Genomic DNA, 13532 nt, shown 5'->3' on the forward strand with positions numbered 1-13532 from the left:
GTTGCCTGGCAACCTTATGTTAATAACAAGACTTCAGCATGTTACTGCCAAGAAAGGCACATAAAACCACAACTTGTGGTTTTTACACTTTTTTGTACGGATTAAACAATCGAGGTATAATGTGTTAACTAGTGAGTCTTGATTGCTGGAGTGTGGATTTTGTTATTATGTTTCCCCCTGTTACTGATCTGTATGCTAAGCTAAGCTAACCAGCTGCTTACTGTGGCTTCATATTTATCAGACAAATATGAGAGCTGTATTGATCTTGTTATTTAACTCTCAGCAAGAAGAATATTTCCCAAAATGTCAAACTATTGCTTGAGGGTCTTATTAAGTTTAAGCATAAAAACTACTTGGTTAAGGTCTGGGAAACATTGCTTTCATGGTTATAATAAACCAGTGTTGACTGTTGGGAGGAGCTGGGATGCAATCTGTGGTCCCTGGTGTCGAAGTCAGACACTTATGTATGCCCAACCATCCACCTTGACCTCCTCCTCTGACTTTTTGCCACATTTTAAGAATTTTACACAACTTCCCATGTTGGCATTGATGATAAACATATATGCAATATATTTATATATATGTTTAAAGCTGTTTCAACAAAAGACCAATGCTGATGCCAATGACATTTTCTAGTTTTATTTGCCCATTGCGGACAAGCAATCAAGCCAAGGACTGACTATCTACTGTATCATAAACTGTAAGAATGAATTGTAATTATCTCTATGCAAACTGGGTCTTATACACAGGTTATACATTTCTATGCTTCTCCCACACAGTGATTTATCCATCGTGTGCATGTTTATGTTTTTATGATAGATCGAGAGTCCCTCATGTATGCATGTGCTCGGCTTCATTGTAAATTTAAATCATGGTTACATTGCCCTTGGGGGAAACATAGAATTTATCCAATAATGCTCCGTGTCAAACCTGTGTAGATTAGATAGGTTACTTATATGATGAACTTGTAAAAAAAGGTTAAAGCTAAATTATGCATAATGGTACACAAACACACACACACATACACTCTCCCAAGGCAATTGAAGATGGTGGATTTGACTGACATTCAAATTAAGGTAACTGCACAACTGGGAGAGATGTGATGACAAAGAGCGGTGAGAAGATGATGAATGACATCGCTAGTCAGCGCCGCGCTCCCAAACCACTGAACAATTGCTCGCTCAAAGACCTGTGAGCCTGATGCACGTAGCCAGGAGGAGGTGGGAATACAAACTGATTTGTATGCAGCTAAAAACTACAGGGGGTAATGAATTTGATGACAGATACTAATACTCAGAGGTGTTATATGTATACTTTATATGTTTGATCTCTTTAGGTGCACTGCTACCAGACATTACATTTTAGTTGTTTCTTGCCTTTAACAACAATCTAAGCAACAAAAGGTTTTAAATGTGGTTGTTTTTCTTGGTGGTGTTACAACTTTATGCTGGAATGAGATGTAGAAGCAACTGAAGATGCTTTTGCCAAATATTAAACCCTACTCTTTAGAGTCTTGCTGAAATATTTAACCACAACTAGTTCAAGCTGATGCCATCTAAGATGTGCCGTCTTCTAAACGTAAGATCATACAGTTAAAAGAAATGGGAGCAACCTGAGTTACACACATGAATACTGTTTTACAGGTGTATACACACGTATCCGTGTCCTTGACTAGGAAGCAGAAGCACAAGATGCAGCAGTAGTCACCTCATGCATTTGCAGGTTGGTGTTGAGACTTCTCGTCTTGGAGTCCAGGGAGTTATGGGAATTAGTGGTGTAGTTTTTCAGACTGCGACTCTCCTTCAGGTGGGCCTGGAGCTTCTCTCTGCGCCTCCTGCAGAGAAAGAAAAACAGAAGGATGCACAGTAGAGTTTATTTTCGGAGCACTTTGACCATTGTCAGAAAAATTAAAGTAAATCCTGTGTCATCTACAGAACAGCAGGTCTGCAGGTTTTCACTTCAGTCAAACTACATGTTTTTATTGATTATTAAACCACCAAGTGTTAACACCAGCTTTGTGTGTTAAGACTTTAAGAAGAAAGTTACAGATAAGACTGAGGTATAGAGCATGAAATCAAGCCAAAACTGGGCCAGGCAGACTACATGTATTATTAAACTTGCACAGTGGTCAATTAACATGAAAGATTGACTGTAAAAGCCCCAATCAGGCTGTCTAGTCCAGTCAGAAACTTAACTGCTTCTTTCACTGTGATTCAGCTTCAATCAGGAGAGACACGTACATGAAGCAGAGAGAACGAAGTTTATTATACAGACGATATTGATGATTAAGTCTTGTCTAGACTCTACAGGGAGATTTTGTAATCGAGGGACATCAGTCCTGAGCAGCAGCAAGATAAATCCCCCCGTGGAGTCCAGACACTGGCGGTAGTGGCAGCGGCTGATGACTTCTGCTGAGACTGATAAGGCAGATGAGGTTGATGAACTGATGAACTGATGAATCTGCAGAGACTGGGCGGTGATGGGGAGATGGTGGGGCGCGCTAGAGGCAGCATGAGAGCACTACAGGCAGAGAGGGAGTAAACATATTTAAAAAGACTGCTGCAAGATGATAGGTTGACAATGAGGGTGTGTCACAGTGCTATTGGTTAGATGAGACCAGCTGATGAGAACAGCTGATGTCTCATTTGATGCTACAGGCAATGACAGCAAGGAAATGATGAGTGAGTATGCGTGAGGGATGGGAATGACAGATGGTTTGAGAAATAAAACTACACTAAAGCTTCATTTCTTAAATTTGCAGTTAGTTCTCGGTAGGACTTCCCTTTAGTAATGTCCTCCTTGACTGCAAACACGGAAGGAAATGGGAGGCAAACAGAGGTCTCCCTACTTCATCATCATTACCTTGCCTTTATTTCTGACACACACCAGTAATAATTTGCATGGTTGCAAGAGGTTCTAGAGGTCATTTCAGACATTTAAACATATGACCAGTACTGCTGCCATGTTTCCCAGTCGGTAGTGTCAATGATTCCAACACTTTTCAGTAAGGCACTTTTAAATTGCCATTTACAGTATTTCAGACTCCAAAAGTGTGGAGTCAAGAGAAGCTGGGCTTGTTGTAGATTCTTGATCCTACAGAGGTTAAATATCTGGGACTCCCGACCGCGTCAATCGGAAACTGAAGGAGCCTTTTGAATGAGAGGCGAAATGTTCTCAAGAATCTACAACAAGTCTAGTGGTTCTTGACTCAACACTTTTGGATATACCATGACCTGGAAGACTGAGAACCTTCACAGTATTTCAGACTGGAGTTGTCAAGAGGATTGATCATGGAATGTATCTACAGTATACAAGTAAGTCAAAAAACTAAATTCATGGGCCTATATCCTTCTTTATTCTTCTAAATATTCATAATATACTGCATGTGTCATTCCTCTTGAGAGTATATGCTGTACATGATTTTCTCCCAATTTCGGGGGTCATCCACAATTTTTTTAAAGACTCAGTGGCTGAGAGGAATTAAGGAATTAAGTTCTATCAGTGTCATGCTCTTGAGACAGAGGATTAGAAAGAAAGTGAGTTATTGACTAAAGTTTCTCAACTATACCTGGTCCTCTTCTTTTCTCCCTAAACTATAGTAAAAAGCATTAGAAGAAACCAGTATACTAGTTTAAATGATGTACCTTTAATGCACTGAATGATTTCTGTTAAAGATCTTTACAGATGTACAGATCTACAGAAAGCTTTGTAAGACACTGAATGGCTCTGGGGTAATTGACTGGCAAACTAATCTTGCGTTGAGCTGACTCATGACAAGAGGTCTAGAGAACACCGTGTCAGAGGGAAAAGGCATAATTAGATCTTGTGGAGCAGAAGGTAATCTGTAATCTGATCTGTCGCGTTCATCTATAGAAGCTGTTCTGGTTTTTCTGACTAGTGTACATTACATAATCTTAATTATTACAACAGCTGTTACCCAAGCGTACACAATCAGACTGACCTGGATGGAAAATACACCAAATCCCTTTGTCACGACTTCATTCTGTTTTTGCCAGATTAATGCTCATTATCAGATACAGCCGATGAATACTTTACAGTTCCTCTCTCTCGGACACTCCTTCGCCGTATGACAGCGATGTAATGAGGTGTTTACAAGCAGCCTTATGGTAAGCCTCTATCCTCTCCACCTCTGCGGCACTTATCTTAGAAGAAGACTGCAACATTTGGTACACAACACTATACTCTACTACTGGAAAAGCTTTTACTTCTTATCTTATCTCTTATCTCCTCTAGAGCCTTGGTACAGTCTGGTTGTTTATTCGATGCTTTAGCATGAAAAGGGTATTCTTGCTCTTTATGATGGAAGCACATCGGAACTTTTTGTTGAGAGATATGTCGTTTATCATTTTGTGTCAATCACTTTACCGCAGAAAGTTTAGCTTCTTTCTATAGAAACTATAAGTGTAACTGTTTCAACTTATTGTGTTCATATAATAAACAAGTCAGCACGGACGCCTGACTTCACGTCTTTTATCTTCCAGCTCATGTCTCCGCATACTGAAAGAGAAAGATGACTGATTATGAGGTTGCGTGAATCTTTGAACTTGTGAAAGAGATAATTACAGTGTTTCAATGCTTTATAATCACCGAGGGTTTAGATCTCATTCTCTGCTTTAATTTAAAAGGTGTTTACATCCACATTAGATGATCATCATAGGAGTCGTAACCCGTCAGAACACAGTGTACCGACTGTGGGCGTCCAAAAGTAGTTGCACATAAACTTTACAAAATGTTATATTTGATGTGAAACCCTCTGAAGTAAATGATGGACTGAAGTCTCAAATCCACAGACAGCACCACCATCATCACACGCTTGGTGATGCTCAGCCAGACCTGCACTGCAGACATTATTACTCGTGAGGAACTGGTCCAGATGAGAATATTTAACTGTTCGACTCTTTGGTTGCTTGCATGTTTAAAGATCATTAACCTTCTTTTGTGTCCTTAAATTCAAGGCTATGTATAAAAAAAAGATATTGAATGAATGAATGAATTAAATTTTATTATTGTGTCATGCATACAATTGTCTGCCCAGCCTGCATGGATTTACCATAAATTCAAACAAGCCAGGACCACAATACAGCTTAGACATTGTTAAACAACAGAGAAAGAAAATAAACTAACAACTAAAGCATCTTTCACCTTCAGACCTTCAGGAGATCTACTGAAAAATAAATATTAATTAAACAATCTATCTGGCTTTCTTTAACAGACTTTTGAGATAAAATTAGCAAACTTAAACACATCAAACTGAAACTGCCGCTCCAGATTTAGCTTATCTGAACACCAGAATATTTCAGGGTTTTGTGGAGCTATTTCATGGTACAATAATCATAATTTATACAGTACAAAAGAAAATAGGACTCACTTTCCACCTCACCCAAATCACACAGCTCACACAGTCTGTCTACTTTTGAATCGACCAATTGCAATGGTCAGACGAAGAATGAATACCAGCTCTCAACTGTGCAACCAAAGATCTTTGGCTTCTAGATAAACAAGATGTAACATATAATTCAGGGCCAAAGTTCTGTTTGATATTGCACATATGTCATTACTTTTGGCTTTGACAGAACATTTTCAAACCGTTTTTCTTCAAATTTCAGTGAAAGCTTATTTTTTGACGGGGTTAATATTACAGCACAGATTATTCCTGTTGATATACAGCATATCCACCTCCTCAAAAACTGAGTAAAGCTCTTTTGCCCATGGAGAACTGTGTGAACTGTTTGCTCCACATAAATACTTTCATATTTATTCCGTCCTCCTCCATTTTGATTAGACTGCTCCACAGTCAGATCATTTCATATTTTCATTGTACAGACCCTGGTAGCCAGCCCGTGTCTCCCTGAATTGCAGGAATCAGAGCAAATCTATGAACCTCCAGAAATCATTGTATATGGTGTCTATAGTTTTAGATTCTTTTAAATTCAACAACCCTTGCAGCATAGTTCAGTATGGGGGAGACACATGCATCATAAAGTTGGGTATATGTAGAATAACCAAGATCATTACATACTTTGAATTTGTCAATGACTGATCCCAAAGCTCTCCAAGCAGAGTCAACAATGAAATATGTGAATGGACAACGTGAACAACCAATGGAACAACCTTAGTAACAAAGCTTATGGAACGGATGGATGTTTGTTGGCATACGAAAGATCTGATGTCAGTTCGAAGGCTGAAGTTTTGGAACTTTGATCATGTTAAACATAGACATGTGACATTATAACAATAAAAAAATAATAGAAGATCACAGAAAGCACAATATGTTCCCTTTAACTATAACAGCAGATATTTGTTTTTGCAAATTGTATGGGTTGTAGATTTGTTCGAAGGTTTATAATGTTGCGCTGTTACAGTAGTATCCTGATGGTGGCTTAGAAACAATATTTAATGTGGATTTGTCACGTCTGGCTGGCGTCTGGCTAGTATCAGTGCTAATGTGTTTTTTTTTCCATTTAACTGCATTTTTGTCTGGCTCTTTTTTTTTTTTTTTGAGGTGTGGGAAAACCTTTGACTTTATCTTCATTCAGGCCGTTAAGATCTGCATGGACACTTCCCCCCGATCTGTATGCATCTTCTCTACTGAGCAACCTAGTCCCCTGACTCAATTACGGATTCATTGAAAGCGCCTGTCCATCATTCCTTGATCCGATTATCTTGTTGTCAGGCTGCTCACTCACTCACATCATTATATTACAGAGGGAAGCCTATGGAATTACAGTGCCATCTATCACAGCTCGCTCCACGCTCCATATACCCTGAATGACAGACTGCTGTTACATACCGGATGTTTGACCCATCCTGTTGAGAATAGAGAATCTCTCCAGGCAAGCTATACAAAGTTCTCACAGCCCTGTGATGGATGTAGGCCATTCATACGCCAATTAATGTGCACACACATAGCATGCACTGCGGAAATATGTAGATAGAGAGAGAGGGACAGAAAGCAGAGAGAGAGAGAGAGAGAGAGAGTGCAGGAGCCACATGAGCTGACCTTTGGGTTATAATGGGCTATGAATATGTGTGTGCACATAATGAGATTTACAAGGTTGGGATTTCGTTCAAGATGTTTGATGCCTCAACATGTTCCATTGGCCTTCGCTAAATTAACAAAATGTCTCCTTGGGCATTTCTTCTGCCTGCACCCAACACGCCTTATTGCCAAGTGTTGTAACGTTTTGCTTACTTTTGGACCTATGACATATTTTATCAGTAGTGTGGTCAGAGAAAGTTTGAAAATCATTGCGATTAAAATGAAAGTAAGAAAACGGTGGCTTGGATGAAATTACATGTCACTACAGCTAATTTACCTTCCAATATATTCATTAGAAAATTTCAGATGTCACATCTGTGTATGGCTGGAAAAATGGTAGAAATGCCAATTGCAGTCCCTGAACTCTGTGCATGTGTGTGTGTGTGTGTGTGCCTTTCTGTTGTTGTGTCGAAGTCTGCTTCTATATCGATTTGTGTCTCCCCTTACCTTAACCTGAACCAAACCTTAGCCTCAACCCAAACCAGTCACCTGAGCTCTAATCCCAAACATGGGAAACACTGTTCTGAGTGGAAACTGTCTCTGACCCATGGTAAACTTGGAAAATTTAGAATCATGATGTCTGTGTTGTTCAGTATCTTTACTTATATTGTGATAAAGTTGTATTTTCTATTGTTTATAGGAAGGCAATAAATAAAACAGATTCTGGTTTATTACAACTTGGGTCTTATTTTTGTTGTTTTGGCCATAATTTCTATCAGTTATGATAACTTTGTGCTCACCAAAGTAACTGGATCTGGGAATATGATGAAATACAAGGCAATAATTATGAGCATTCAGACAATTTAACATGATGTGAACAAGCCAATAATTTATCCAGATTATCTAATCTCTTTATTTGGAAGTAAAGGAAAAAGCGAACACACACTAGGGGTGTTTTAAACCTATAGTTTGTTTGCTGTGGTCCAAATCAGTGGATGAACTGGTAAACTTGCTGTGTTTTCCCCTTAATTTGGTTACTTTTCAAACAGAAAAAAATCCAAGCGAACCAAAATGCATCACTAAAAGCCACGTGGGAACCTTTACTCCAGTCATTTGTTGGTTCACTCTGGGGCGGGAGCAAGAACGTAAACAAACAAACAAACACAAAAAGAAGGTCTTCAAGAAGTTCCTATTTGCCCTAAATATCAAGAATGAAGTACCTTGTTGCTAGTCCGGGTTGCACCTGACTACAGGAGCTGTTTAGCTCAAACTTGTAGCGTACGCCTAGTATTTACCATCACAAACGAACCACTCCAGAGTTTGTTTGGGACTGAACCAAGAACACATCCTCAGTAGGTCTTGATATAGTTGTTTTGGTCGCATTGGAGTACGGTTGCAGTGTTCAGATCTGCCCAAACTAATCGTTCCAAAGAGCAAAACAATCCAGAGTCCATTCCAACTGGACTAAACAACACAGGTTTGAAAACACCCTTTATATCAGTTGCAATCCTTTATTGCACAGGAAAACTGCACATGCAGCCACAGTAAATCCATAATGAAGTTTAAAACAGACACTTTGGATAAAACATTTCACTGTGTGGTTTAGTTTTCCAAAAAAGTTTGGAAGTTTGGGTGTTACATTTAAAACCTATAAACCAGGATTTGACATATATCCATGTTTATGTTTTTGTGTGTTTTCATTTTCTCACTTGTTGCGGCAGTAGAGGGCCATACAGAGGGTTCCCAGGAGGCTGATCGCCATGGCGATGGATGTGATTGACAGCACCTGTCTCTTGTATACCTCTTTGCTCTCTGTGGGGAAACAAAACAGAGGAAGGAGACACATTAATATTTGAACATCATACTCTTGGGAAATAAAGTCATAGATCACACACACACATATTTGTTGCTGTGTGTGACAGACATACAGACGAAGAGGAAGGGAAAGATGGTTTTTGTTGGTGGCTGTACAAACATGTGCATATCTACTGAGATCTCATAGTCAAAATTCGCAGAAACAGAGTTGATACTAAATTAATGCTAAACAGCAATCTCACCATAACACAGAATTAAACATGGTTCTGAGATTTGTACTTACCCATGTTTTAATTTCTAACATCGTTGTTTACAGCACCCACCATTTTAAATCAGCAAACAACCAGTTGCACTGCAACAGCTCTCTGGGGCTTTTTTGTATCTGCCTTGCAGATTCTTCCATGTATAAGTGTAATTACTTTTGTAATAAATAAACCAAATAAAACTGAAACAAAATAACAACTCATAACCCATTTACAATACACAAATACCTACTTACAATTCTCAAGCAACACCTGCTATTCTTGGTTACCGCACAACACACAGCTCATTTTATCTGCTCTACCACATCGAGTAATGGTCTGATAGATGCCGACTGCTTTTGAAATGGATGCCACATGTAATGGAGCTTGAATACATGGAGACAAGAAGAGTTATGGCGGGGACGGACTCCATTAGTGGAGAAAAATGGAAGCTGTCTTGTTTGCTACAAACATGTAAATCATAGTTGCCTTCAGATACATTAATAGGCGATCAATCAAGTTTTATTTAGCGAGGATCAGACCTTGGAAAGCATGAAGATGACACAAGGTGTTGGGGTTTTACATTGAGGTGATTGAGACAAATTTTTACTGCGGGCGGGTTTGAATGGCCACTTGAGTACAAAAAAGCTCTTAACCGCTGCTTCCTGAGTATGTACGCTTTAAAAAAAAAATCACTGCTGGATGCCGCACTGTACAACCTTATTAGCTACAAAGCAACACAATGGCAGCTACTACGTCTTGCTCAAGGGCATCCTGACAGCAGTCGATGAGGAAGAAGGTTACTAATTCATGACGAAGTCAAGATTTTCAAGCCTGTCTGGGAATTCAAACCAGGGAACTTTCAGCACAAGCTTACTGCTGCAGCCTTTAAGCTACTGATGCCCACACAGATATTACATAACCAATCACACATGCACCATGTCATAAATAATCCCTTAAATAACTGATGTCCCACAGTCTATTAGTGTGTTGTCTCCACTCTTCTGCATCTCTCTCCCTCCATCTATATCTAAGTTATGTTTGGGGCCAATGTTGTTTTGATGCTAATCAGTCTGAGTCATCATATTGGCTCATTGGCTATAATTATATCGTTAGAGAGAGCTGGGGGCTGTCCTTCGGGAGTGAGAGTTTGGCTGCAGGGAAGGCAGAGAGACAGCAAGAGAGAATGAGACAAAAAGAGAGACATGAGGAGGTATGAGAAAAAGGTGCAGTGGGAAGGTGGGATGTTGCAGGGATGCATCTTCTGAGTCCTTTTCTCTCTCCTGATACAGACTCAGAAATGTATGGTATTGGCTGATACTGAGTGCCTTAATGTTGCTGCCCTTTTCTCCCTTTTTTAATTTAAGAAATGGCTGATAATGGTTCATGACTTAATTGCTCCATCTCTTTATTTATGAGTCATTAGATTTCCCTCACCCGCCTTGCAGGTATGTGGAACTGATCTCTCCTTAAAGGGGACATATCATGCACATTTCCAAGTCTATATTTATATTCTGGGGCTCTATTGGGATATCTTTGCATGGTTTAAAACAAACAAACAAACAAAACAAATCCTTATTTATCTATATTTAGCCCTTTAGGCAGCCCCTCAGTTTGGCCTTTGTCTGAAACAGGCTGTTTTTTTGAGCCCACTCTGTTCTGATTGGTTATCTTCTGGAAGCTGCATCTTGGCCGACCTCAGGATGATACTTAAACAAACACTAGTAGTCATATTTCACTCCCTTTTCTTGTTCTTTTTTCGAAATGGAAACTTCTCAAATACATCTGTAAATGTTGAGTTCTGGTTGTGCTGCAGTGCAGCTAGCCTAGCCTACCATACAAAGCTTCTCCGAATGGTAAAAGACACACAATGTGTAGCAAAATCGGTAAGCTGAATGGAGTGTGAGCGACTGATTGAGAGGATAATGCAGCTTGAAAAGAAGATTGAAATGCTGCATCAAATACATGACAGTGAACTATTCATTGAATCTGTAGCAGCTACTCTACAAGGTGATGAGCAACCAAATGCTAATGGACAGACACAGCCTTCTACACCAGACTGCATCGGATGTGTAGTCTTCCGTTGCAGACTTGGCTGACATGCTTTCTTGGATATGTCCTGACGCCACTGGATTAGCTACGGAGGCTCCAGAACAAGCCTTCCCTAATGATGCTTCTTACTGGCACAGCATTGGTTCTAGACTGGTCCAGCCAGGGCTTGGTCTGACGTCGTCCAGTGCAGAGGCAAATCCAGCAAGAAATCAAACAAGAGCAGCAATGTGGCCACCTTGTGATTGACAAATCACTACCATGGCTACAACATTGATAACGTAACATAACCATGGCATAACTCCAGATTCAAAGAGTATAGGTGTAGCTGTCGCTATTTCACAGTGTGTTTTCAGTTCATTGAAGATAATTGTAACATTATGGTTGCCTAAAAAAGTCTTGTTCAGTGTATTGTTGTACTAAAAGACTCTCTAAGGAGCTGGCTGTTCCGTTTTTCCGGTAAGTACATTTAGTCTTAATGGTTTTAGGCATGTTTTTCGCTGGTGAAAATTAGCATTAGCATTAGCATTATCACAGTTAACCACAGATTGTAAATGCACTGTTCTAACCAAGCTAGCAGCTAGCACTATGGTCAGCTCCACCCTCTTGTCCAAATATGGTCACTTCTGGCTCCAAAAGTCAAATATAGTGACAGTCAAATCCAAGATGGCGATGGTCAAATCGCTAAACTCGATGCTTCAAAACAGCAGTCCACAAACTAGTGGGTGACGTCATGGTGACCACGTCCATATTTTTTTTATAGTCTATGGTTGCCAGTCATCCTCTCTACACATTCAAGTTCAAGTTTGTTTATTTGTCATTTCCACATACAACGAATACAGCAATGAAATGTCGTTTCTATTGGCCCAAGGTGCTAACACAAAAATACACAAAAATACAACATAGACATGACCATCAAACACTCAGGAAAAAGTACATGATGTGACTGTTGGCGTTTAAAGTGCAATGTGTGCACCTATATATAAATGTAGTGAATAGTGTAGCAGGGTAAATAGATGCATAGTGCAGTGGGACAAAAACAGTGAGGTTATCTCATATGAGGATTATTATCCACACTGGGTCTTTCGACATTCTGCAAAGGAAAACTGGCTCTGAGATCCTGAAAAAGACTTTTCCCTGCTACTGGAAAAACAACTATCAATCGCAACATGTATTCATTTCTGGCCCCATTCAAACTCTGGGGAAAGGAATCAAATCTTTTAGCGGACTCCTTGGCCTGAATACATGGCTGACATCAGCATGCCTCACCCATGGGATAAAGTTTGACACTTTCAATATCTTTTGAAACTGTAAAAAAATGTTTTAAACCTGATGGGGTTCACCCAAACTTCACTGGATCCAGACTACTTGGTGCCAACTTACGTCATGCCCTTGGGATGCCATACCCAAACAAGAATGTGTGGATAAGCGTGAAGGACAATGCACACACACACAGACATCCTGTATCTCTCCCCCCTCACCTGATCCTCTGTCCCAATCAGAGGACAGAGACATGCTCTGAATGACTTGGGGAGGTTGTCATCAAAAAAGACCCCACAAAAAACACCCCTCAACCCCAACACACTCACCAATCAAGGAGTTAGTTAAAGCTGCCAGGCTGAAGCTCAGTCAAATTGATTAACTACTAAACAGCAATAACCAAAGACATCATCACTCAGGTGTCCACTGGAGATGAGAGCGACCTCATGCTGCTTCCTTAAATATACCGGTGATCTAAGCAGCCCTTGGCATGGTCAAACACATCATGGCAATCACAGACCATCTGGTACCTGTCTCAGTAATCTTAAATTTATCAATGTTCAGCCACAACCAGTCTCCTTTCCTGCCACAGAACTCCGACAGCTGAAATTAGCTCTTTTTAATGTCATTGATCAATGTGATCATTGGTTAACAAATCCTTCTTGATTAATAATCTGATAATTGAAAATACTTTGCATTGTATGTTTTTAGCTTCGACGTGGCTAAACAGCACTACTGGTGTAGCAACACTGATAGAGGCTTGTCCTCCAAATTATAATTTTTTATCAGTCAGTCAGACAAAACAGGAAAGAAAGAGGGATGGCGGCCATTTTCTCTACACAGTTTGTCTGTTATGACATTGACCTGGGTGAATTTACATTGTTTGAATATCTTTCTCTTGAGCTAAAAATAGAATTATCAGTGCTCATCATTACATTATATTGGTCACCAAGATATTCATCACTATTTCTACAGGAATTATCAGAGCTGATCTCACTCGGTATCACTAGATATGAACATTCATATTAATAACAATAATGACTCCAGAGCTATGGAGCTTGTGAATTTACTGGACAGCTTTGAACTCACCCAACATGCAAATGAAGCCACTCATCAGCATGCTAACACTCTAGTAGTACTAGTAATAACAACAGGGTTAAACATTG

The 13532-nt window shown here is 39.7% G+C and overlaps 1 protein-coding gene across 2 annotated transcripts in view; it reads right to left on the minus strand.

Annotated features, from left to right (window-relative positions):
* LOC122996934 (pro-neuregulin-3, membrane-bound isoform) overlaps nucleotides 1–13532 on the minus strand; it is a 385190-nt gene that overhangs the window by 20791 nt on the left and 350867 nt on the right. For both annotated transcript variants that reach the window (XM_044372740.1, XM_044372739.1), the window contains exons 5-6: nucleotides 8710–8812; nucleotides 1708–1834 (exon numbers count right to left, since the gene is read on the minus strand). In XM_044372740.1, coding sequence (XP_044228675.1) covers nucleotides 1708–1834; nucleotides 8710–8812 — 230 coding nt within the window. The remainder of the gene's footprint in view (nucleotides 1–1707; nucleotides 1835–8709; nucleotides 8813–13532) is intronic.

The sequence above is a fragment of the Thunnus albacares genome, chromosome 14 (genome assembly GCF_914725855.1).
Source record: "Thunnus albacares chromosome 14, fThuAlb1.1, whole genome shotgun sequence".
In the NCBI taxonomy this organism is placed as follows: Eukaryota; Metazoa; Chordata; class Actinopteri; order Scombriformes; family Scombridae; genus Thunnus; species Thunnus albacares.